The sequence below is a fragment of the Daucus carota genome, chromosome 9 (genome assembly GCF_001625215.2).
Source record: "Daucus carota subsp. sativus chromosome 9, DH1 v3.0, whole genome shotgun sequence".
Taxonomy (NCBI): Eukaryota; Viridiplantae; Streptophyta; class Magnoliopsida; order Apiales; family Apiaceae; genus Daucus; species Daucus carota.
Window position 1 is genome coordinate 33250468 of NC_030389.2, and position 26637 is coordinate 33277104.

The 26637-nt window shown below is 36.2% G+C and overlaps 5 protein-coding genes across 9 annotated transcripts; 2 read left to right on the forward strand and 3 right to left on the reverse strand.

The window, feature by feature from the left end:
* The first annotated feature begins 875 nt into the window (after positions 1-875).
* On the forward strand, positions 876-12823 carry LOC108202744 (uncharacterized). Of its 2 annotated transcripts, XM_064084581.1 has the most exons (8): positions 876-1096; positions 3828-6064; positions 9419-9452; positions 9610-11083; positions 11170-11255; positions 11325-11558; positions 11640-11826; positions 11915-12823. In XM_064084581.1, exons 4-8 carry the CDS (start codon positions 9611-9613, stop codon positions 12656-12658), a joined length of 2724 nt encoding a protein of 907 aa, XP_063940651.1. In that variant the 5' UTR covers positions 876-1096; positions 3828-6064; positions 9419-9452; position 9610; the 3' UTR covers positions 12659-12823. The 2 variants fall into 2 exon arrangements, with proteins under 2 accessions (XP_063940651.1, XP_063940652.1); XM_064084582.1 differs by lacking the exon at positions 9419-9452.
* Positions 12824-14051: 1228 nt separating this feature from the next.
* On the reverse strand, positions 14052-18547 carry LOC108203079 (protein WVD2-like 7). Of its 4 annotated transcripts, none has more exons than XM_017371801.2 (10): positions 18347-18490; positions 18134-18220; positions 16721-17389; positions 16296-16505; positions 16005-16048; positions 15833-15925; positions 15619-15715; positions 15419-15490; positions 15174-15281; positions 14088-14749 (listed from the first exon to the last, which is right to left on the reverse strand). In XM_017371801.2, the coding sequence occupies exons 2-10, from the start codon at positions 18179-18181 to the stop codon at positions 14348-14350; spliced, it is 1743 nt and encodes a 580-aa protein (XP_017227290.1). In that variant the 5' UTR covers positions 18182-18220; positions 18347-18490; the 3' UTR covers positions 14088-14347. The 4 variants fall into 4 exon arrangements, with proteins under 4 accessions (XP_017227291.1, XP_017227288.1, XP_017227290.1 ...); XM_017371800.2 differs by having other exon boundaries at positions 18134-18235; XM_017371802.2 differs by having other exon boundaries at positions 14052-14749; positions 15833-15922; positions 18134-18547.
* A 1283-nt stretch (positions 18548-19830) lies between these two features.
* LOC135149300 (probable aquaporin NIP-type) lies at positions 19831-22268 on the reverse strand. The gene is made up of 4 exons (XM_064084691.1): positions 21170-22268; positions 20757-20954; positions 20315-20376; positions 19831-20199 (listed from the first exon to the last, which is right to left on the reverse strand). Exons 1-4 carry the CDS (start codon positions 21497-21499, stop codon positions 19989-19991), a joined length of 801 nt encoding a protein of 266 aa, XP_063940761.1. The 5' UTR covers positions 21500-22268; the 3' UTR covers positions 19831-19988.
* A 146-nt stretch (positions 22269-22414) lies between these two features.
* Positions 22415-24128, reverse strand: LOC108203061 (serine carboxypeptidase-like 50). Its single transcript, XM_017371774.2, has one exon. The coding sequence runs from the start codon at positions 23980-23982 to the stop codon at positions 22609-22611; it is 1374 nt and encodes a 457-aa protein (XP_017227263.2). The 5' UTR covers positions 23983-24128; the 3' UTR covers positions 22415-22608.
* Positions 24129-24896: 768 nt separating this feature from the next.
* Positions 24897-26493, forward strand: LOC108200870 (serine carboxypeptidase-like 50). Its single transcript, XM_017369136.2, has one exon. It carries the CDS (start codon positions 24979-24981, stop codon positions 26350-26352), a length of 1374 nt encoding a protein of 457 aa, XP_017224625.1. The 5' UTR covers positions 24897-24978; the 3' UTR covers positions 26353-26493.
* The last annotated feature ends 144 nt before the right edge of the window (positions 26494-26637 follow it).

The window sequence follows — 26637 nt, forward strand, 5'->3', positions numbered from 1 at the left end:
TATCCAATTTGATTGTTCATTTTTATCTATAATGTTTCCGGACATTATATTTGGATTAAGGTCCCTCGGATATAGATATTAATGTCTAATAAATAGACTAATATTAAAAATCCATAATAACCTTTATATATATTAATATATGTATTGTGAGCAAGGGTAGTTTAGTTTTCGGATTAAATTACTCGCAGTTGCTCAATATTAGATAATAAATTATGTGTATATTTTTGAAGGACCCACGTAATATTGGATGCTCTCGCTATATACATATGATTTATTCATGTATTCGAAGCCTCACTCCCCACTTTTCTCCCAAAAGAGATTACAGAGGAAGAAGCCTATTCTCCTTACACCTATAATCTCTGTTTGTAGTGTTAGGCCACCTCCCTCCTTTTCTCTCTTCTCACCCACACAAACACATAGTTGAGAAATGGAAAGCTGGGAAGAATATAAGCTCTACTGGGTAGTTTAGTTTTCGAATTAAATTACTCGCAGTTGCTCAGTTAGATAGATAATAGATTTGTCGGTCAATTTTATTTTACCGTATTTCTTAAAATTCACTAAAAAGTAATATGAACTTTAAAGTCTTTTAGGCCTTTTTCTTGCAAGATTTCCTTTTTATAAAGCTGTACACTTGAGTCTACATACTAGCAATCTAGCATTGAGTTTTGCAACAAATTTCTGTCAGCAAAGTGAGTCTTGGGCCCTTGGCTTAAGAAGGATAGGCAAGTCTCCTTAAGCTACCCCTTCTGTTACTATAAAATTACTAAATTACAGACCATACGGCCCATAATGAAGCCTCACGTGAGCCCATGTCTCACCTAATTTCAGCATGGCCCAGCATGTATCAAATCAAACATTTGTTAATACTTCCAACTTCCAAGTGGCAACCGGTCAGTCAAAGTCAAACCTAAGTAAGTACATTAACATAGTACAAACGTTAAAAAGAGAAGACTCGCCGGAAAATCAAGAAATGTCGATGTCGTTGACTTCTTCGCTTGTAAGGGTCCCTGTTTCTCCGTCCAGTCATTCAGTATATTCCGGCGTCAAAGTGAAGTGTATTGCTGTGGCTAAAACAACTCAAGATCTTCCTATTCAGGTTCATTACATATTCATAAATTTATTTATTTGTTTAGCTAGGTGTTTCTTATGTATATTTTGTTTTGCATACATGTAGACACACACAATGGTCAACTTGATAAGTGAGATACTGATGATCTGTTGCTTGGGTTTTTTAATTGTGAGATTTACATGTTTGACCCAATTTATTAAATGGATTTATATCAAAGTAGTCGCTCGTTGCTTTCAAATGGCTCGCTTGACTTGCCGTGAACTCGATTAAACAACTTAAATCATTCATATCACTTTACTAAATTTCTTACAACAATTCAAAGGCCAGCGTATTTATTTTGTCACTTTTTCCATAATTATTTTTTAGAAATTGAACAAAGTGTGATATATGATGATTTAAGTGATTGAAATGAGTTCCCCTTCCACACAGCGAGTCAAGTGAGACATTTGAGTGCCCACTTTGATATAAACTTTGTTTACTAAATATACTTATTTTTAGAAAATTACATATTTACATATTGAAATGAATTAAATGTTAAAAAGTGTTTCATATTTGTTATGTAGCTAAAATAAGTAGTATTTATGATTTTTTTTTACATATTTAGGTACTTTTTTCTCCATGAAATAAGAGTTTGTTCTTGAAAAATAAGGGATACCTCATACCAGACACCCTAGCATTTTTCATCGTGTTCTTGACATGGGAGACCAAATTGCCTTGCTATAGATGCGCAACTTCGGGCTTGAAGTGAAATTCTAGTTTTAGAGCGCAAAATACCAATAAAATATAAAGACTTGCAATATGATTTTCTATATATGTTCGAGTATATGATGCATCTATAAATCTTGGAAGGGCAACCTAGAGTAATGTAATTATATATTAAAGAGGTTATAATTGAATGAAACTTGAATCAGAATGTGATGATATTACAGTGAAATTTTTGTAGTATTGAAGTCATTATCAATCATAATAAGACAGTCGACAGCTACTAATTATGCTATTTACATTTCTGAGTAAATTTCACTTGTATCAGTTCTAGCATTCAAATACTAGGCTTATTTAATGAATGGAGTTAATTCAAACTTAATTTCTGCGTAGTTAACGTTATGGCAAAGTTTGTGTAGTTGTGCCTTGTGTCTGTCAACTCCAGTTGCCAAAAAGAACCTGTAATAACAAATATATATATAATTTTGTTATTAACAGAAAGAGATAAAGATGTTCAGCCACCAATCCTGGGCCTGATCTCTGCTCGAGCATACTCACTACTCGAGCATACTCACTACAAACCCTTTAACCCTCCTAAATGATAGAATTGGTTTTCATAATTGTAAATTTATCTAGCTTGAGACATCTGAATTCTGATGTTTTACCCAAACCTGGCATGTAAAGAGTTGTCTTTAATTTTTCTCAAAACAATTTTAGATTGACTACAAATCATCACGCCGTCCTAAATTGTGTATTAGGCCCTGTATTTTTAAATTGTGGATATATACCTAAATGCCGTGACCTTGTTTGAATGTATATTATCATGAGCCGGATTCTGTTCTTTTTTTATCTTTTTGGTTAGGATTTGGAAAGTCATTCCATGATCAATGATGTTTTTCTTTTCCTTTTTTAACCTTTCTGCACAGAAGTACAAACCCATTCTTCCTTCATTACCCAACTGGCCAACTCTGATACTATTTTTTTTTTATAATTAAAACAATCAGCACCACACCCACCCCACCTTGTCTTTAATTAGATTTTAACCATCGATTTCCTGTAAAGCACATGAGGTTGATACTGCTGGATCAAGAGGCCATTTGTAACTCTGATTCTATTGTTACCCCCTCGAGGTGCATGTTATATCTGTAAGCTATAAGTCTATAACAGTGTACATTGGCCAATTTATTGAAAATGATAGTTTTCTTTTTTCAATCAGAGATGAAAATGGTTTTCTAGTGGTAGCATCTAATGTCTTAGAACACACCAAACATGAGATATTTGGTTGCCCACAATGAGCTAGTCATATACCCATATGAATATATGTTATATATCTCAACATGCAACAATTTCGTATCCTGATCGAAGATCATGGTTACTTGTTATGCTTTATGATGATATATGTTGCCCAAACAGATTTTATTCCTACTACCTTCTGCAATTTTTAATGTATTTTACCTTTTAGGCTTTTAATGCCTGTATACGACTGCTCTAAAATTTTCAAAAAACCCTCAGATTCTTAAAAGTTCACAAAGAAACTTTTCTAAACCCGAGATCTTCATAAAAATAGCTTTTTAACTAATAAGAATAGATGTAAGGTCTGTGTACATCCCACCCTACCTGGACCTACTTTGAGCACGACATATTGGGTATGCCTGGATGTGTTTTAGTTATATTGCGTAGCATTGTAGGAATGATAAAATGTGATATAGACATATTAATTTATGCAAAATCTTCATTCATTCTAGTCCCCAAATTTATATTACAGTGCTCTTAGTTTACGGATAATTGTCCATTTCTTTTCCAACTACTGTCTTTTACATTTGTTATCATTGAATATTCAAACCATCACATTCTTCACTCTAGTCCCTTGACTTTTATTCCTTTCTTCACATTTCATTTCATTTCAACTTTCAATGTTACATTCCACTAACCAAACGGAGTGATAGTAATGACTCTATTGACGAAATAATGGATAAGGTTGCAAATTTACATTGTAAAGTACGTAAAAAAATGGATTGTCCGCTAAACAGGTTTCATAACTTTGTTTCTCTCACAGGTGAGAAGCAAAGAAGAAAAAAAGGATCAGTCCCGAAAAACCTTGACAACCGTCTCCCGAAGAGCCTTAGCAACACAGTTGGCTATTGCCTCTTTGGTTGCCACCACTACCTTTTTACCAGAGTCTGCTGAAGCACAAATTTTGAATCCTGAAATCAAGAGGAAAATATTTGAAAAGCTAAAATTGTTAAGGGAAAAGGTTGGTTTATCTAAACGAGATACTGAGAATGGGGAAAAGACTTCTTCGCCAGCAGCAGCAGCAGAGAAGGAAAAACCTCTTCCTCGTCTGCCCCTATCACCTCTTCCTGTCCAGACAGCAGAAGCTTTGTAAGAAGCTAGTCTTCCATGAAATTTATGTTTACGTTAAATAATAGGTAACTAGATTGCCTGCATAACCTTTTGAACTGTAGCAACCAGCATACAAGCTCCTGAAATAAAGTTCTATCGTACAAGGATTTCTAGTTAAAGATATTGTCGGTTAAAGAACTTCATCGGTCAATTTTGAGATTTTTGCTGCAGTGGTACTTACAGTAATAAGGTGTGCTACATATCTATGTCATTGTTTTATCACATAAACCACTGACATGTTACTTGCACTAGCTGTAGCAATTAGTTTTAAGCTTTGAAAATTTTGGTAATGAATTAGTGAATGGATTCACATGCTAATATCCAAGATTTTCTAAATTTCGAGTTGCCTTTGGTAAGTTGAATTTATGTGCTGAAATCAGTGAATTACAGTACTGTTGTTGAACTTTGGTTTACAGATATAATAGTTAACCAGTTTAACTGCTTGCTGATATTTGTCGTGAGAATTATGTGGGCTGGTGAAAACGTGAATATTGGAAGTAAGTATGGCTTACTTGATTATGGTTCGGCAACTTGCACTGCCCTGTTTGTTTTTTTGGTCATAATAGCACTGCCCTGTTTGTTGATGAGTATCTTTTAGTGACTCAATATGGTTAAATTTCTAATCAGGTACTAGCTGTCTAAACAGGGTAGTGAAATATGTAGCACAATTTTAAATTTCACATCTGCTGAAATATTTCTGTAGATTATTTTATTTACAGAGTACTAGCTGTCTAAACAGAGTGAAATTTCGTTTTCTTTCATTTCATAGTAAAAATGTTTTGTAGAAAGTATTGTCTGATTTGCTAAGGTGCCAATTATGCTCATTGTTTCCTGAGTAAGTCTTGTAAAGAGGCAGAGCCTGTATAGTATTATTGCTTTGTTAGAACAAAGTTTTAAAATTTGTGGAGGCAACACGTCAAAAGTTGCCAATGAAGCTCCTGCAGTACCATGTCGTTGATTCCCATCTTATCAAATGGTATCGAAAAATCCCCGATTAATCTCTTAATAATATTTTACTAATTTATGAATTACATATCGATTGGACAAAAAATCTCTGATTTATCAAAAAGTTCGCTGATAGGATCAATCAATTAGTTCCAATTTCCGATTTACGAGATCATGACTCATCTGACAACCATGCTTCATCTTGCTAAATAAAAATGTGCATTTAGACGTTTGGTCCACTTTGCTTTCCATGCATTATCTAATAACGTAACAAACTTGCTCTCGTTTTCTCTCGTTCTCACCAAAATACACCACTCAAATCGCAGCACCACGCCAAACTTATTATACCATTCACACCAATTCCTCAACCTGTAATATCTCAACACCACAAAAGTCATGTCATCTTTACTTGCAACTCTCCTTGTTCTTCTTGCTCTCCTTGCTCCAATAACCGGGTCGGGTCCAAGGAAGCTCGACGAACAACCCGGGTCACCCGAAATCAAGTGTGGTACTTGCCCCACCCCAAATCCTCCACCATCACCATCACTACCACCACCTCCTCCACCATCTCCACCACCACCCGAAACACTACCACCTCCACCGCCAAACAAGCCACCAACGCCGAGCTTGGACTGCCCGCCGCCGCCTTCGTACGTTCCCATCCCCGGTGCCCCGCCTCCGCCCTCGTATACCCCGGTCCCCACCGGCCCACCCGGAAACTTATACCCGGTTTATCCGTATATTTCGGGTTGTCTTCAAAGCTTCATGGTAAACTTACCATTTTCACTTGTCACAGGGCTACTAGGCCTCATGGTTTTATGGTAATTTCACATGTTCCAAGTAGTACAAGGAAAGAATATGCCCACGTGTCAGTAGGAAGCTTCTGTTGGCACCGATTTCGAGGAAGATACTCTGGAAACCTCTGCTTTCACAGGGGCTATCATGGTACTGTACTTGCTACTGTAACTTCAATTTTATTTTAATGGTTGATTAGTGAAAAGTGTAATTAACTTTTCGGTACGAGTTAAGGCTGTATTTTGACCTCATATCTACACTAATTAAATCGTTTTATTTTATTATTAAGACATGTTGCACTGATTTAGAAGCTCTGAGCATCTCCTTGCCACCCTACTTGGATTAAGACAGGGCGACAAATTTTACACAGAGTACATATCATTCAACTTCACATTAATTCAGAGGCGTCTTAGGGGGAGTCTTCCCATCTATTTGCCTAGGGCCTCCATCCATATAGGGGCCTCTTATATATACAGTCCTTTAACTTTAGACCCATGTAATAAAATAAAAAATAGATAAAAGCCCAATAAAATATAATGTTTTTCAATATTTTAAATCACTTTAAGTCTTTAATATATCCAAAAAGGTAGAAAACCTAATACGCTCAATTGAGCAGATATAGAACCAGAGCAAATATAGAACCAGAGCAGCAAGCCAGCAAAGGTAATATATAGTAATCTCTTCAATTCTTCTCTACTTTGAGATTTTTAATTCAAAATTAATTTTCTATACTAGATACTACATATTTTTGATTCTTTGTAGTATATTACTAGGGCCTCCGAAATCCTGGAGACGCCCCTGCATTAATTTAACTCGGTCTTCCCTTCTTTCGTTTCTTTACGGTTTTTCCAATTACTTAAAGCATTTCAACTTTTAAAGGTACAGATAATTTTATTGCTTACTTTTAAATTCTTTTTCTATTAATATTTGAATATTAGAGCGTATCTTTTGAAGCATTGAAAATATATATTTATAAATAATTTGTATGAATTTTATGGTTTTCTCGAAAATATATTTTCCCTCAATGTCTTCTGAGTATTTTCCGGCTCTCTAGCTATTGTCCTATTATTCACTCTTTTATTTCTTAAAACATAAAAATATTCGTTTTTCTTACTAAATTTGCCCCTACATGTATTAATATAAAATGGTGCATGTATGTGACACCCAAACTACCAGCCGATCATAATTCAAATTTTAAAGGCCGCAAGAATCAAAGACCATGCGGTCATTTTCTAGAATAATTTAATTTCCTATGCTGGCATTTTTGGCCTTTCTTTTGTTGATAAGTCCAAGCTTATCACATTATTTTTGTAGTAATAAACAAACACCCCACATCACCCACCAAACAAACCCCTTCTCTCTTTTGTTTCCTTGCAATCTACTCTTTCATTACACTCTCCACCTTCTCACAACATTTTTTTTCCTCCAACACACATGACTTCACCTCACAAAGCCATTTTTACCACCTTCATCCTCCTATCAATATTCATCAACTCTCCGACCACCACCACCTCCCAAGAATGCCCCTACCCTTGCTTACCTTCCCCTCCGATAGGCGGCGGAGGAGCAAATTCTCCGCCGTCGAATAATCCATCACCACCCGGGCCTTTTTTACCACCTCCCGGGCCATTTGGTAATCCTCCGCCTACCGGCTTTTTACCAAATGGCCCTCCGCCACCTTATTATCTCAATACTAATGCACCACCGCCACCTAATGCCATGGTGCCTTGGTTTCCTTATTACTTCAGGAAGCCACCGCATGGCTCGGATCAATCTTCATCACCATCGACTCGTCTTTCGGGATGGACGGCTGTGATCGTTTCAACAACTTCTGTTCTTGTTTTTTCTTACGGTTTTGAATTTAACTTGTGAGTTCTTGTAACGTTTCAAGTCAGCTTCTAGTTGCCAGTTGTGCGGTCACTTCGGTAATTATGCTATTTGTTTATAAAAATTTAAATATTCGAGATTTTACATTTTTGAATTCTTTTTATTCAGAGGAGGTTAGTACAGATTTCAATACTAAATTACCTGTGTTATTAAAATATACAATATCTTAAGTAGTGGGTTTATCTTTTATTATTCTTGATATTCGAGCTCGATTTTAGCTAATTTTATGAATTATTATCGCTATAATGTATTTTGATTTGTGTGACGAACTTTGTTTTTTAACAAAATAATATAATTTAAAGCTATTAAATAGTCACCGAATTGGTTAAGTTTTGTGGAAACGCAGAGCACGGGTCAACGGTGACTACTGTTTTATTTCACCAGCAAAGGAAATTTTAATATTATATAGTTTTGCCTTGACGTAGACCTGCTACAGCTGGTAATATTCCGTCTCCCTAATCATATGATTAGGATTAGGGGTGATCGCGGTGCGGGCGGTGCGATTTTTGTCTAAAATCGCAAATCAAACCGCATATGCGGTTTTGTCAAAATCTCAAACCGCAACCGCACCACGAAATTATAAAACCGCATAAACCACACTACGAAAATGCGGTGCGGTGTGGTGCGGTTCACCGCGGTTTGCACCTGAGATAAAATAACCAATTATTTCTAAATTTTGATATAAATATCTGAATTATTACAAAAATTTAATAGATAAGATGATTAACAATACTTAAATTCAATCAATGATTCGGAAAATGCTTGAAGTCTCAGATGGCAGTTACAGCACACTTCTTAAAGTTTAAAAGTTTTAAACACACTGGAATAGTTGAGGTGAAAAGTTTAACTCTAAGTACAAATAATATAAAAAAATCAGCTTCAACTTTCAAGCTCTGCAAAAATTAGCTTCAACTCACTGTTGCATGTTTCCTGCTGGACTATTGGTATTAAACTTTAATGGGGCGAGAGTAATTGATAATTATAATATACACACAAATATATATAATTTTTATTTTTAAAATATATATATTAAATATTGCGGTGCGATGCGGTTTGAACCGCATTCAAGAAAATTAAAACCGCAATCCGCACTGCGCCGCGCGGTTTGTGAAAAATTCAAACCACAACAGCACCACGAAAATTAAAAACCGTGTTTGGTGCAGGCGGTTTATGCGGTTTGGGCCATTTTCTGATCACCCCTAATTAGGATTATATAAACATAAAAGTATCGGGAAAAATATCAAAGGCATGATTCGCTTCTTTAAAATGTATCAAAATCATCACTAAACAGATTCTTGACTCAATATCATCATTTATTTTAGAAAAGTAATCAGTCCGTCAAGGTCAATACAACTTTTAGTCAACTTTAACGTTTTTGGTTAAATAGTCTGTTAGTTGTATTACATGTCATTTAGGTGGATCCAGGTAGGCTGCTTAGCTGGTAATAACAAAATAAAAATAATGAAAAAAAGAGAATTATAAACACAATAAAATAAGATATGCTACAGAACATACAAATAGAGAGTGGAGTCGATAGGCGGGAACTAGAAGGGGATAAAACCCTAATCTCAACTTGCAATCTAGAAGATTTTGATTGATTCTTCAAGGTTATTGCAGGCTAAATCAAACACGTGGATCATCACTAGGCAAGGTAACTTATTTTTACTTAGTCTCCATTGATATGTCGTGCATGTTGTTTACTTTTATTTTGTTGTGTGAATGATCACGTTTATCCACTCTGCTGCTTGTTTGTTTGTTGATATGCTGTGTATATGGGTTTTTCTTTACAATCCATAATTTTTATGCAGAATGGGTTCTAGGGTTAAGATTTGTGTACACCATCATGGTACTACTGACATTATTGAAGATGTGGATACTAGCAAATTATGTATGCTCCATCTGTTGAAATATTCAGAAAAGTTTAAGTATAGCAAATATGATTTTCTTTACTTCCAAACTGATGGGCATAGCTTTGAGAAAGGGGTAAGACTACTGTATGATCAGAACACATTGGATGATATGTTGAAAGTTTGTAAGCCATATAATTTGATTAATATTTATGTTGATCATAAAAAGAGGTTCCAATGTACTGATGAACTACCAAACAAAGATAAATTATTAAAATTTAATATCAAAGATTATGATTTGGAAGAAGATGAAATGGGAGGTGCTGATCATTACTTAGATGAAGAGGAAATAGAGGGTGGTGATTTTGATTTGGAGTATGAAGCAGAAGAGGGTGAATATGATGAGGAAGGTGATGTTAGTGATGCTGACAGACAGGAAGGCAGGAACACTTTCAAGGTTCCTGATTTAGATATAGATATTGATGAGGAGGAGTTTGCTAGTGATGAACTAAGATCTGAAAATGAATCTAGTGGGGGTGAATATGTTAAACAAGGTTATGTGAGTGTTGCTCCTGGTAAAAAAACAAAGAAAAAATTCAAGTTATATAATGAGAACAAAGATGGTCCTTTTAAGTTTGAAATTGGCATGAAATTTTCATCTATGGAGGAATTTAGGACTGTTGTTAGAGAATATGGGGTCAGGGAGAGAAGAGCTCTTCATTTCATTACAAATGACAATGACAGGGTCCAAGTGGGGTGTGAGAAAGGCTGCAGATTTTATATTTGGTGTGGCAAGTTAAGAGATGCACAGGCTGTTCAGATTAAGACATTGCTTGACGACCATCTATGCACTAAGCCCTATTATAATAATCTGATAAGTGTTAAGTTTTTAACAGAAAAATATGGTGATAGGATTAGACATAATCCACAATGGAAGGTGAAGGATATGATGGAAACAATTAGAGAAGAGCTTGAAGTAGAAGTGCCTAGAATCAAGTGCTCTAGGGTTAGAAAAGCTGTTTTGCAAGGTGTATTTGATAGTTTGAAAGTACATTACTCTAGGGTAAGGGACTTTGGTCATGAATTGCTGAAAAATAACCCTCAAAATAGAGTTGATATTAGAACAAGCAGGGTCAGTGATGATGATGTGAACAAATTCAAAAGGATGTATATATGCTATCATGCACTAAAACAGGGATGGAAACTAGGTTGCAGGCCAGTATTAGGACTCGATGGATGTTTTCTGAAAACACCTTGCGGGGGCCAATTATTGAGTGCAGTAGGCCGGGATGGAAACAACATGATGTTTCCAGTAGCATATGCGATTGTAGAGTCTGAAAGTATAGATAGTTGGAAGTGGTTCATTGAGTTGCTTGGAGAGGATTTGTCGCTTGGAGATGGTCATGGTTATACCATCATTTCTGATCAGCAGAAGGTATACCACTATTACCTGTAAAGTTTGTTATATGTGTATTTTTCAGTTTTATATCACTACTTATAAAGGCTATGTAATTGTCGTAGGGTTTGGATAATGCAATTAAACACTATCTTCCAAGAGTGGAGCACAGGCTGTGCACAAGGCACCTTTATGCTAACATTAGAAAAAGGTATGCAATAAGTAGCTAAGTTTGTAACTTCATATATATAAATATTGAATTAGTTATTTTAACTTGTAGATACAAAACCGGTGCTATTAGAAAGGCTTTTTGGTTTGCTGCTTGTGCAACATACCCTGCTGCTCATCAGAGAATCATGAAGGGTTTAGAAAAGTTATCAAAGCCTCTCTCTGATAAATTAAAAAACTTGCCTCCAAGTAGCTGGTCTAAAGCTTTTTTTGGAACACACTCGGTATGTGACAATGTTGAGAACAACATGTCCGAGTCTTTCAACTCTTGGATCCTAAATGAAAGGTTAGTTTCTAATTACAATTACGTCTTAAATTAACTAATATTGACCATAATGCTAGCAACCTTTAATGTTTGAATTTGCAGATTTCTGCCAATTTTGAGTATGTTTCAGGAGTTACATTTCAAACTCATGACAAGAATTAGACAAAACAGGGAGAAAATGTTAGCGACTGAATGTACAATCTGTCCTAACATTAAGCTCAAACTTGACAAAGCTGTGACTGCTTCCAGGAATTGGCAAGCATCATGGGATGGTGATAGAACTTATATGGTGAATTTCTTATGTTAAATTGCAGTTTTAGAATGAGGCACTTGCATTGCTGAATAAGCGCTAACTGAAATTATGTATTATGTAACAGGTTAGACAGGGTACAAGGTCTGTCACTGTGGACTTAGATAGAAAAACATGTGACTGTAGGCACTGGGATTTGACGGGAATTCCCTGTCCACATGCTGTGAGTGCTATTCACGACAGGAGACATCAGCCTATTGATTATGTTTCAAAGTATTACTCTAAAGACATGTATCTGAAGGCTTATAGTCAATCAATCTCAGCTCTAAGGGGAGAAGAATTTTGGGAATTCACTTCAGCTTGTGAACTACTACCACCTGAAATGCCTACTGCACTAAGAGGGAGACCTAAGAGGTTGAGGAGAAGGGAGGAGTGGGAAGGAGGGACTCAAAATAAGGGTCAAGCAAACATGTCTCAAGTTCATGATGTCCCGGATTTACAGAAATATAGGGGAGGTAAAGTAATGCACTGCAGTCTATGTAAGAAGCCTGGACATAAGAAGACAACTTGTCCTACTAGGCATGACCAACAAAGAAATGCACAACAAGAGAATGATGCACAAGCTGAAAATACTTATGATCAGAACACCACAGTGAATAAACAGAGTGGCACATGCAGGCCCAAGTTACCGGTGAGGAGACCTGCAGCACCTGGTGTGGTCATCAAAGACCCCATACCGACTCCAAAGACAACCCCTGATTTAAATGATGTTCTAAAAAAAAATAAGGACAAAGTTAGTGAAACATCATGCACTAAAAGGAAGGATAAGCCTTACTGGATGACTAACTGCTTGAGGAAGAAAAAACCTTAAATATCATCGAACTCTTTTTAGTTTTTTGCATGCTTTTGTTACAGGCTGCAGTAGTATTTTGGTATGTTGTTCATGATCAATATTAAGTAATTTTTGTACCACAATGTATGCACTCTTTTATTATTTGTGGAATGAAGATGTTACTTCAGTAACTATATTATTTTATTTTTTAATAAATACTTAGCCATCACAATTAACTGCAAAACAGGAATTAATGGAGACAATTTAACTTATGCTAGATTTGCAAATTATTAAAAAAAAAATATGTCTGGCAAAAAAAATAATTATTAAAATAATATATGTCTGGCAAAAAAAATAATTGTTAAAATAATATATGTCTGGCAAAAAAAATAATTATTAAATAAATATATGTTTGGCAAAAAAAAATTATTAAAAAAATATATGTCTGGCAAAAAAATAATTATTAAAAAAAATATATGTCTGGCAAAAAAGAATAATTATTAAAAAATATATGTCTAGCAAAAAAAAATTATTACAAAAATATATGTTTGGCAAAAAAAAATATGAATCCTAATATACCTAATATGCATATAATGCTCTCTGGAGGTAGATACGCAAGCCATGATAAAAAAAGTGGTCACAGTGCCACGTCCCGAGCTTCTGCCACATCAGAATACATAAACGTTATAGTTGATTCAGATATGAGTTGACTTTGACAGACTGATCAATTTTCTAAAATAAATGATGATATTGAGTCAATTTTCTGTTTAGTGATGATTTTGATACATTTTAAAGAAGTGAATCATGCGTTTGATATTTTTCCCTAAAAGTATCTAATTAATTCTTTGAAAGAAAGTAAATTTTGATGAATTTCAAAAGTATTTGTATGCAAGTATTTGAATGACTTCAAATGGTTATAATCAACTAATCAAGTCCTATAAAATTAAGAAATGATAATTTTACAATCATATTGATGGATCATAGTAACCAAGTCATAAGTCCGGATAATTTTGAATCAATCATAACGAAGTCACAGGTTATAATAATTTTGGAATCACAACAATAATCATAACCAAAGCATTCCTTGTCAAAATTTGATTGTCGATTTAAACCAATTTGACTAAATTATTCTTTTCGAAAGAGTTTCCAGTCTCAGAATCATTCATAATATAATCTTATCCGGTCCGGGGGTCTATTGGACAGGGGCGCTAAGCATTAAGTTGGAAATGACTTGATTAGTGAGTATACATTTGGACATTGGCACAACATTATTTACAGGAAGCAACAATGAAATCGCGGCTTCAAGCCCTTCTAGTTGGGACTGATACAATATCGTAGTGATGTTTCCTGTCTGATCCCTCAAGTCAGACGGTTCAAAGATCATGTTAAGTGATCAGTTCTCCTCAAAAATATTGAGGTGTTAAATATGAAAGATTGAAAAGATAAATACACTCATTTACATTCGCCAGTTTAAACTCATCGACCTCATGCCATACATACATACCTATTCTTTTATTGAACTTGAGTATCATTTTAGAATCAAGAAGACCATCTTCATCTTGCAGTGTTGTCTACAACTGTGTCTTGCTCTGTACTGAATTGTTGATCACAATGCAATATATAGTCCAAGCATATGTGGTAAGGTTTCAAGCCTACCATTGTACCATCTGATTTATCTCCCCCCCTTGTCCGCGTAATGGAGCTGAACCAGCTGGGACGGAGAGAGTATTAGGAGGCAATGCCAACAGCTCGATGCCCCATCTTGGAATCGCTTCCCATGTCAACACCTTTCACATTCTTCCTCATCATCTGGTTGCTACTCCTCCTGTATCCTACTTTCTGCTTACTCTCAACCACTTGTTCCTTTACTACCTTTCTTCCAACTGTTGATTTAAGTTTTTGAGGTTGGACAATCTTCGGATTAGCTTCACTATTTCCTCCAGCTTCTGAAGGATGGTTTCTTTCTCTTGATGAAGCCGCGGAGTTTTTATGAGAGTTTGTCAACATTGTCACCTCTGGCAGTTCTTTGATAATTACAGGCTCGCGACATTGGCCTTTTTCAGGCTTGCTTTTTGTAGAACCAGGCCTCCTCTTTGAAAAAGACTTGCTCTGGACTTTACTTGGTTTAGCCTGGGACAATCAGTTCAACTAAAATCAACGACATGCCTCTCATTTATACTTATACACACCACGAAGGTCGTAGAACTACTAGAGTAAAGATGTAACATCTACGACTAAGCCTTGCCTCTACCATGTAATCTTTCTATATAACTTCTGCCTAGCCTGCAAGTTAAATAAAATTTTCACTAGTTCTGTTACAAATCAAGAATGTGCATGACTGAACTGATATGGTTAACTTTTCAAGGTTTGCCTGTTCAAACCCTTAACTCGAGGAGATTACCCTTAGAAGTGGATATTAATTGAATGTTAAAATGATAGTATGACTAATATTACATTCTAGAAAACGTAGAAGAACGATTCTATCAAGATTCGTCTCAAGGAGATGACATTTTATCCTTTGGAAGATCTTCAACTGATATAACATTTTAAGTACCTTATTTCTATCAGTATCAGATACTGCTCCATGATAAAATGAAGGCATTGGTGTTGCTCTGAAATTAAGACTTTTTCTTAACTGTTTAATCTCAGCATCCGTCTTTTCCTGCAAAAACCAAAGTAGATTACAGAAGTTCCTGGTAATATTATAGAACTACAATACAGTCATAAAAGGTTTTAAGACAAGTCAGCACTCAAGCTGGTAACAAAGAAGATGATTAACTTTTTCAATCGTACAATTACCTGTGTCCTTGCTTGTATTTGATTTATCTCAGCTTCTTTTGCATGCATCTGCTCCTCCAATTTATTGAAATACTGATGCACAAGGATAGCAAAAATTTCCTTGCTTTGTTAGCGAAGCATCGTTGAGTCATAATTTACTAGATTATTTCCTGATTGGCAGTGAATGAAACGTGATTGTCAAGCACAGCATAGTTTCTTACCTCCTTTCTCTTGTCAGCTCGTTGATCGCTTTTAAAATTAAAGCCTGAAGAGAACTGTTTCACACCTTCCTTCCTTGAACTTAAACTCTGATTCGACCTGCCAAATGCAAAAATAGTAAATAAAAAAGAGAAAAAGGCCAATGAAAGCTATTGGAACTCAGAATTTCAGAATGTGTATGTTTTGAGACACTATGCAGGTTTAACATTTACAAACCTATATTCCATTTGATGTCCGCTACGAACAGCCTGCTCAGATCCAGATGACTGAGATCCAGCTACTTTAGTTGTTCTAGCTTCTTTTTCGCTGCTATATAAACAACAAAATCATCTTTCAAATCCTAAACATAGCCAAATAATTGCAACTAGAAGTCAGGAAGAAAGCATACCTTCCGTTCTCAAGATTTGTTTTAGCTTTTGACCTACATAAATGCTGCACAAAGAGAAATGTTCATGAGGACAATTTAACAACCAGAAAATGCCAGAGTACCAGACTACTAATTGGAAAGCTCTTCTTGGGTCCCAAATCAGTTTCAGAACATAACTGGTGGACTCAAATAGGCAAGAAGCAATATACTAAACAATCACACCATCCCATATTCTATCGAAAAAGAAGAGTGGAAGACATCCTACAACAGAGGGAAAATATTAAATACAGACAAATTAATGAGTGTTTCTACCTCTGATTTTGGAAATTTTCGTATCAAACATTTTGATGGAACAGCAGTTTGTAATGACTTCTTTTCCGTTTTCAGTATAGGAGGACCTCCTTTTTCACTTCTACTGAGTTTCTTTTCAGTTCTCTTAGGTGCTCCACCAGAAATGATACCCTGCTGAGCATGATGCTTCAGTCCTCGCCTTGCAAGTTTAGTTTCTACTGCAGTCGTTCCCTATAATTAAGGCATAGCTTAAACCACATTAAAGATATGACTTGGAAGATGAGACTAACTGCCTGACTACTTAAAATTGATAAGTTCTTCTTGTAGCCATCATCAGAATTGTTGTTGGGGTAATAAGAATTCAATGTAAATAAGATAGATTTTTGGTCAGATAAATAGGGATACAGTAAACTATATTGCTGAATAGTAAAGATGTAGAAACAGACCTTGGAAGATGAAACTTGTTTGGAGCTTATATTATCATCTCTCTTGTCTGTTTGACTACTTAAGGATGAGCCAACAGCTGTAGATGTCAAACAAACCTGTAACATTTCATCCTCTGGATCCTGTTTAACGGATGATTCATCATTGATATGTGGTGAAATTTCAACTTCAGTTTGACTCACTTGTATAAGGTTCTCATGACCAGTCTTAACAGATTCCCTAGTGATGTTCACAGCATCACCGCTGCTCATAGCAATTAGAATCTCATTTTCAGAATATAAGACTCCCTTACCCTCTCCTTCATGACTGCTTACTGCACATTCCCCGCCATATTCCCAACCGTCAGGACTCTCCTCAGAGTGTGTAAATTGTTGGATTTCTGCATCAGAATTGTCAAAATCCTCTCCATGATCCATGTTCTCTGAGCCTTCAATCTCAACATCCTGGTATTCTGATCCATTTTGGCTCTCTGACAACCTCTGTCTCAAGAGGGCTTTTTTTCTGTAATGAGCCTCAAAATAAGCCTTCTTCTCAGAGACAGAACCTGGCTTTGAGTATTTCTCGACCTCTTCAAGATATCTGTTATGTGAGAAAGAAGACTTCCTTTCCCAGGACAATGACTCAGTTTCAAACCTTCCAAATGAGATTGAGCCAGAGTGCCATGAATCTGCCTGCCAGTTTTTAGTGTAGATATTAAAGGACAGTGACACAATAACAGGAAGCCTTAAATTAGTCGTCTTGTATATAATTGTAGACCTTGTTCATATCAACATTCCTGTCTAAGTCTTTGATCACACTTCCACATCCTTAATTACAAATACAGGAGAAGACTCCTCAAACAAATGAAGTGTATCTTAGGCCAGAAAACTATGCATACAACTAAATTCAACGAGTCCTAAAGAGATCAAAAGGCCGTCTTCCAAATTTATATTAATACAAGTGAATTCAAAAGGTCCAATATCATCCTCTGAATTTTTATTTTACCTGACGATATGTCTATTTTTTACATACGTCTGCACAAACCAATTTTGGTTTAATCTCGAAAAACTGTTTCAAGTTTACACAAGTTAAAATCTATGCCGTAACTACTATAATGACCAATGTTGACATATTGTGATCACTATACTATAGTTCATTCTGCCAACCTTCACAGCTCACTCAACCTAATTGTTTAGGCCAAATAATTCCTTTTATGCAACTTACATTTTATCTTTTAATAGCAGATCAGATCCAAACAAGAAGAATCACTTCATTAGGCGACGTTTATCTATGAATCAACTAGTGAAAAGTTAAGAGTTCATGTTTACTGTGGTCAAAGATAAAATTTTCCAGAAGTTACCTAAATGCAAATCATTTAGAGATCAAAAGTATAATCAAATATTAGGCTGAATAGTTATGTGATGAACAAGTGATACCTTGAAACTAAGTTGAAAAGGGTCTTCAATTTTGCTACCAGCCATCATGTTTGTATCATCACACTCCAATGATCACTCCTACAGACACTAATCATTTGCAAACTATATTCAACAGAAGCAATCAAAAAACAGTAAGCCCACTTCAAAAGCAATCAAAAGTTGTACATAATATTCATATGTGGGGAGGGAGGGAGAGAGAGAGAGAGAGATTACACAGAGATTAGAGAGAGAGAGAGAGAGAGAGATTTGTGGGGAAGGATTGGTGCCTCAAAAGGAAAGCAAGAAATCTAAAGATGAAACCTTTAAGCTTAAACTGAGCAAGATTGGAAAGAAATGAATCTCTGCTTTGGTATCAATTTAAAGGGAGAGAAAGAAAAGGTGATAAATAAAGAAACTTTAATGTCTGAACTGATTGATTAGAAAGTGGTAGTTAAAAAGAGTACAAATATGAATTATCAAGAGTTCAGATACATAAAAGGTATATCAGAATGTCATGTGCTCTGTTCCCTTTTTCTTTTTTCTTGTTTTTTTACTTGCTGGCCTCATCTTGTACATTAAAGAAGTCCAGTATTTTTATAAAGAAAAGAGCAATGCTTTTAAGTCGAGTTGAGTCGAGTCTAACTTGAGTCTAGTTAAATCTAGATGAGTCCATCGAAAACAAGCTCGAATTGAACTTGTTAGAAAATTCAGTCAGATTTTTTAAAAATTACTGAAATCAAACACACAGAATATGTTTGTGAAGTGGTTGCTTAGTATACATCCTATCTTACTGTACAGAAGGTGGTTGGCGTTTAAATAATGACCGATGGTGATTGTATTTGTGAATGTGAGTATACCACAAAATCTTGGTGGGAAGTTGGCACTGATACTAGTATCAGGCACACTACATTTTTTATGTTAACTCGGGATCTTTACGAAAACAGTACTCGACCGTGTTCTAAATCTGATACATATGTTTGGTTCGATTTGATTTGATAATTTGTTAATAAGATGAGAAACAATAGAGTGGGATTTGGGGATTTGAGATAGTGAAACTAACTTTCAGAAGATTGTAATCATTTTGATAGGTCTCGTGAGGTTGATCTAAGCAGCATGTGGACCTCAAGCCCCAGCATGTGGGCTAAGAGATACTATGTAGTTGTGCCCATTATTTTGACTTTGTTCACAACATTACATTCTGAATTAATGATTAGCAAACATAGTAATCTAGTTCATGTTTTAACTGAGCTGGTTCAAAACATACGAATGATAGTAGCATATATCTAGCAGAAAAAAAGTTTTGGAATTGAAAAATTCTAGAATGAGGCAACTTTCTGCTAAATGATACTGTAGCACCCACTATATATATCAAAAATTTAGGATTAAACTGTCCGATGCTTTTTTTTTCCGCTGAACATATACTACTAACATACGTATGTCAGGACCTGGATCCTTAACTAAATACTACCATAAGATCAGTAGTTCCTTGTGTATATCAACTGTCATGAGTTCAGAAAATAGATCTGAGGCTGGTGTATGGCCTTAAATATTAACCTTCAGGCACCTTAACTTTTAGCATTTGTACAAAAACTGAATTGGCATTTGAGTTCGTTAAAATCTGGATCGAATATTTATCTGGTTTTATAAATATAGTCCTTATCGACGGAGAAAATGACACTTGCTTTTTCTAAAGACAATGAACAATTAAGAAGCTATGGTTCAGAAAAAATGATGTCAATGTTCATTAAAATAGATCGATGCATCCTCCTTCCGGTATAAGAAAGTCTGGGAAACAGTAGTTACACTTTTTCATCTCATAACCCAGGTTGAGGAGAAAGCATCATACATGAAAATTCGATTTAACAGTCTAATGATTCTACCTTCGAGCACAACTCGCGATGAATGAATTGCTTTTGGTGAGTTCGCGCAGCGGTTTATCAGTCCTTCTGATCATGTTATAGGCAAATCCTCCAAGTATTGCTCCAATAAAAGGGCCTACCATATATGCCCATAATCCTTTATATATATGAAATATCAGAGCTGGCCCGAGTGTCCTCGAGGGGTTCATTGATGCTCCTGATACTGGCCTGCATTTACGGCACCACCAGATGTTGCACATTCAGTTCAAATGACACAATCAGTGTGTGTACTTCGTATGACACGTAACATATGTATGTGTGTATGCTATCAATGTTTACTCACCCGGCCATGAAAACGTTCATGGTTATAGTACCTCCAACGGCAAGTCCTGCCATACTTCCAATCTAGAAAATGGAAACATTAATTGTTAGAAAATAATATGATCATCGTAAGCCCTCCTCCCAAGTCCCAACACTTTGAGATTCTGGGGAACTGGTCACATAACATGGTATCAGAGCTCAAGCTCACGGGCTCAAAAATGGGCTTTTGAGTGAAGAGGAATGTTAGAATATAATATGATCATTGTAAGCCCTCCTTTCAACACTTTGAGGTTTTGGGAGAAGTGATCACTTAACACTAATATGCTCTTCTCATGAAAACTGAGAAGTTGGTAGTTTAAGCTAGCCTTAGGCCCTTAGTGCAGGCCTGGGTGCGAGTGATATCATTTTGAATTCCTGTTATTAATCTTAAGAAAATAAAAATAAGACAGAGTGCGTTACTGAACTGCTCGGCTATCTGTGGCAACTCCAGAAATAACGAACATGAGAATGAAGGTGATGACAATCTCTAGGACAAAGGTCTGAGTAGCAGTGTCTATAGGCGTTGTCCCGAAAAAATGCTCATTGTCTGAATCAAATATAAGGACCAAAGTTCCACTTCCTAGAATTGATCCCAGTACTTGTGCCACCATGTACAGAGGTACCTGCACGTTTAATGTGAATTCAGTACTAGCAACCGATAAATTAGATCATTTGATTTGAAATAAGCAGTGACGGAACCAAGATTTCATGAGACGAACAATTCCAAAAGGTCTTAAACTAGCTTTTAATATTCTGCTCTGGGTAAAAGATCAATTTTAGCTATTTTCCAAGGAAGGTTAGCCTTGGCCTGGTTCCGCCACTGAGAAAAGTTACATGCCTGCTTCAAGGGGAAACGACGGAAAACAGCAAATGTGACCGTGACAGCTGGATTAAAATGTGCTCCAGATATATGTCCGACAGAGTAAACCAATGCCATTACAACAAGTCCCCAACACAAAGAAATCCCAGGAAACGATACCGAACCATATTTCTTATTCACTGCCACCGACCCGCCCCCGATGAATAACAGGAAATACGAGCCGACCAGTTCTGCGAAAATCTTCTGTAATAGTAAGACAACCTCTACAGAAGTCCAGAAACTAGTAGCTTCAGGCTTTTCTTCCTCTTCTTCTACAATGCCTTCTTCAATATCTTCACTCTTTGTCATTATCTATGTACTGATTTTTTTACCTACTTCCTAAAATTCTGAAGTCGAGATTTATTTATTTATTTCGTGTACCTTTGCGTTGTGAAGCAGTGGTGTTGTTTATGTATGGGGTGAGTTTGCGAACAATGGCTAAGCTGTTTTTTAGAGGTTGTGTAGTTGAGCGAAGACAAGTAGTTTCTTCTACGGTCTTTATTAGTTCAAACTTAGCCAACTTCTTCCTGGTCATATTCTTAACATCTGGCAATTATTTATTTTCAGTTAACAGCTTACTTTAAATATAAAAAAATGAAACTGATCATACTAGCATTGTTCTAAGTCGGTGATTAAGATTAATCACCGATTAATCCTTGTTCCGTAACTCACTGAACTGATTAAATTTCCTATTAATCTCGATAAATTCAATTAATTTTTTATTAATCCTTGTCCCGTGTCTTTGCCGATTAAGTCTGATTCTCGTTTTTTACGACTAAACATACTGGTATCAAAAGAACATATTAGAATAGTAAACAATTAGAATTAGTAAATAATGCGAACAAAATATAGTATTTTGAAATAAAAAAAAAGTCACATGCAATAGTAATTTTGGAAAAAAATGAAATATTATTTAAGAAAGAAAAATGGCACGGACCCGAATTCGTCCTCAAATGTTAGCAGATTGAATTGGATGTGAATCTTGAACATATAAACGGCCCTATGCACTTGAACAGGACGAATTAAATCATACCTCTTGACATTCATGAACAAATTCAGGAACCTTTTCGGGATCCCTAGCATTTCTCAGAAACGTGCCGGACCAGTTTTAATCCAGAAGAGCTATCAAGCTTGTGTACTCAGTCACAGTTTTACTGGAAATAGACACTACTGAAAGAACAGTGAACGTGCTTAATCACAAGTAGACTGTAGCCTTGTGCTAACTTCTGAGAAGAGATAGCCTTGTTAAACCAAATTGGTTATTATCATCCTGTTACATTATTCCTAAAACAAACTACTAGTACAGTAATCAACATTTTGTAATTTTGCTGGAACAAAATGTGCTGTATTAACAACATACATATATCAGCTCCCGCTACACATAACTTCAAGTTGAACAACAATAAGCAAAATATATCTTACTTGGAGTCGTAAGAAGGAGCTGAAGGGTCAACAATTTCCTTATTGGCGAACAACCCTCTATCTAAAACCCAATCTTCAATCATCACCTGAGAATTCACAGCCTGATCTGTAGGCACGAGATGTCCAGCATTAGACACAATAGCATGACTCAAGCTTCCCCATATCTGCACATAGCCTGCGAGCTTCTCTTTCACCTTCCAAACTTTCCTATCTGCCTCCAGAAACTTTTCGATTCCATCCCACTTCATTTTTTTCATCCAAGCCTCAGTTGAGACTACACCATCCCTCAGATCAAACTGCCCTTGATAAAGCAACACCTTAGTATGTTTAACCAAAAACTCCACCATATATTTCACACTCTTCATTACATCTTCATGCAATATATCCCCCACTTTATCGCTACATACCTCAAAAGCAATTGATGCATTTGCTCCTAATGCTTTTTTAACCTCCATGCTACTCAAATAATCTTCTACTAGGTAATCTTCGTAAGCAACTAATCTCCGGAAGTCATATAAAGTGGCCAAGCCTGTCATGTTTTGCAACAAGTTCAAAACCTTCGTTCTTGCATTGGTTGCTCCGCTCCAATTACCGACTTTTATAAGACCAATAGCTTTATCTTGAGCCTCCTCTAATCGAGTCTTTTGTTTTTCATTGATCAGCCCCGAAAAATAAGCACTCATAGCATGAGTAGCCACTTGTGTGATCGGATCAGTCAAACCATTGCCTATAGCCACACCGGCTAAATTTACTTGATTCCCTTTAGGCAACCGTGCATTTCTTTTTAGAATGTAATACCCTATTGCCGGAACATATTTCCCAGCATAACTTTCACCGGTAACAAAAATCGGACGAGTCTTAAACAACGAGTCCAACGCAACAAACGCTTTTATCGCCTTAAATAGGTGTTTACCAACAGCATGTTGGTCTCTCGGAATTTCTTCTGTCGTTGTCGCTACACTAAACCCAGTTCCAATCGGATTATCGATAAAAACAAGGCCAAACAACCTATTCCAAGACCCCGAATTGGGCTCAAGCTTCAGGTGTTCGACATTATGCCCCTGAGAAGAAACAACTCGCCAGGGTCCTAGTTCATAAAAATTCCCCAACATCGAGGAACACCCAGGTCCACCCTGAAGCCAGATGAGAATCGGGGTTTCAGAAAGCGATGAATTAGGCTCTTTCGCCTCGTAAAAAGTGTAGAACATGGCAGATTTTGTTGTTGAATTGACTTGGAGATAGCCTGATCTAGTGGGAAGTGCTTCATTTGGGATAGGAGAGATTGAAAGAACTCTTGATGAGGTTGCTTGCAAGTAGTAGTGACTAAGAATGAAGAGAAAGAGGAGCAACTTAGCTGAAGTTGACTCCATTTTAGGACAAGAAGACTTGCTCAATGAGTGTCAGTGACTCAAACTCAAACTCAAACTCACTACTATGATTACCTAAAAGACAAGTCAATAATTATATGAGTTGGATGTGTAGATTGACAATAACAAGAAAATCTTGACAAATAAAGGATAAAGGATAACAAGATAACAAGATAAAGAACCTTTTATCTTTTTCAAGAAGATTTTATGTAGTACAACTTTCTGTCAGCTGTGCTGGTCATTCAATACAATAAATAATTTTTCGAAAATCCAAGTTTGAAAGTTAGCCGAGTCTTATAGTATGTTGTAGACTTGTAGTTCGATAAAATAAATATTTTACAATTCATATTTAAGGAATAATGTGGCTTGATGAACATTACAAAAGTCTCTTGGTGAAAATGAGGTTCTTGCATTGTCGTGAGAGATTATGAATTCGGGCAAATCTGTTTCGCAAATTCACAACAGCTTTATAGCAGAAAGGAATATTAGCACAGAAGATATTGTATAATTAAAATAGAAAAAATTAATCATAGTGGGAAGTGCTGTATATGAGATAGTAGAGATCGCATGGATGGTTGATAAATGATAGGATTGCGAGAAAAGAGAAGTGATTGATGATGAAGAGCAAGAGGGACAACAATCCTTTTATTTGCAAGAATAGCTAGTTTATATTTTGTTACTTTGGCTAATAGTGCACAACATTTGTTTATAAGTGCTGTTGGATGATAAATATTCTAGAATGAGTGATTTTTTCGCTGAAAAATATAATAATCTCTTGCATTTTTATCAGAAATTTATGATTAATGTTATTCAATGAAGAAAACGTTAATAATATGCTACATCATACGTATACGTACGAGACAATCCGAACCCACCTAGTGTTCTTAAAAAAGTAAAAGGCACTATTTTACTTTATGGATTAAATAAGTTGTTCTTGATCTAATCATAGTAGTGTATGTTTGAGTCACTGAAGCACATTAGTCAGTCTTCTTGCAAATAATGCAGTCAGTTTCAACTAAGCTTCTCTTGCTTCTGTCCATCCTCAATCAATACTACTTGTTAGCAACCCCATCAAGAGTTCACTCGATCTCCCCTATCCCAAATGAAGCACTTCCGACAAAATCAGGCTATCTCCAAGTCAATTCAACAACAAAATCTGCCATGTTTTACACTTTTTACGAAGCGAAAGAGCCTAATTTACTGCTTTCTGAAACCCCGATTCTCATTTGGCTTCAGGGTGGACCTGGTTGTTCCTCCATGTTAGGGAATTTTTACGAACTAGGACCCTGGCGCGTTGTTTCTTCTCAGGGGCATAATGTCGAAAAGCTTGCCCTGGAACCTAATCAGGGTTCTTGGAATAGGTTATTTGGCCTTGTTTTCATTGATAATCCGATTGGAACTGGGTTTAGCTTAGCTACAACAACTGAAGAAATTCCAAGAGACCAGCAAGCTGTTAGTAAGCACCTTTATAAGGCCATAAGAGCGTTTATTGCATTGGAATCGCTGTTTAAAACTCGTCCCATTTATGTTACTGGTGAAAGTTATGCTGGAAAATATGTTCCAGCAATAGGGTATTATATTCTGAAAAGAAATGCAGGGTTGCCAACATCGAGTCAAGTGAATTTAGTTGGTGTGGCTATAGGGAACGGTTTGATTGATCCAATCACACAAGTGGCGACTCATGCTATGAGTGCTTATTTTTCTGGACTTGTCAATGAGAAGCAGAAGACTGTACTGGAGAAAGTTCAAGATGAAGCTATTGGATTGGCAAAACTTGGTAACTGGAGTGTAGCGACGGATGCAAGAAGTAAAGTCCTAAACTTGTTGCAAAACATGACGGGCTTGGCCACTTTATATGACTTCCGGAGATCAATTCCTTATGAAGAAGACCTAGTGACGACATATTTGAGTAGCATGGAGGTTAAGAAAGCATTAGGAGCGAATGTATCGATAGATTTTGAGGTATGTAGTGATACTGTAGGCAAGATATTGCATGAAGATTTGATGAAGAGCACTAAATATATGGTGGAATTTTTAGTTAAGCATACCAAGGTGTTGCTTTATCAAGGGGAGTTTGATCTAAGGGTTGGTGTTGTCGCGGCTGAGGCTTGGATGAAGAAAATGAAATGGGATCAAATTGAAAATTTTCTGGAAGCAGATAGGAAGGTCTGGAAAGTGAAAGGGAAGCTTGCAGGCTATGTACAAAAATGGGGAAGCTTGAGTCATGCTATTGTGTCTAATGCTGGACATCTCGTGCCTGCGGATCAGGCTGTGAATTCTCAGGCAATGATTGAAGATTGGGTGTTAAATAGAGGATTGTTTTCCGATAACGGGATTGTGGAGCATCTGAATCCTTCTTACAATTCAGAGTGAGTTACTCAACTTCCTGCTATGGGTATTTGAAGCTGAAACAAGTCTGTTGTAATACAAAACATCTCGTTTTAATAAAAATGTGATCATTGATCATCATTTTAGCCTGTTTTGGGAATATTGAAACACTATAATTCTCTTTCAGTGCCTATTGCCTGTCAAGATTGGGGTTAAATGGCGTTTTGGTCACTGAACTGGCCTATAACTTTCACTTGGATCATCGTACTCAAAAAGCTGTCAGTCAACTGATTATACTGTTAAAAAATTTCAATCAGGTCACTGCCCGTT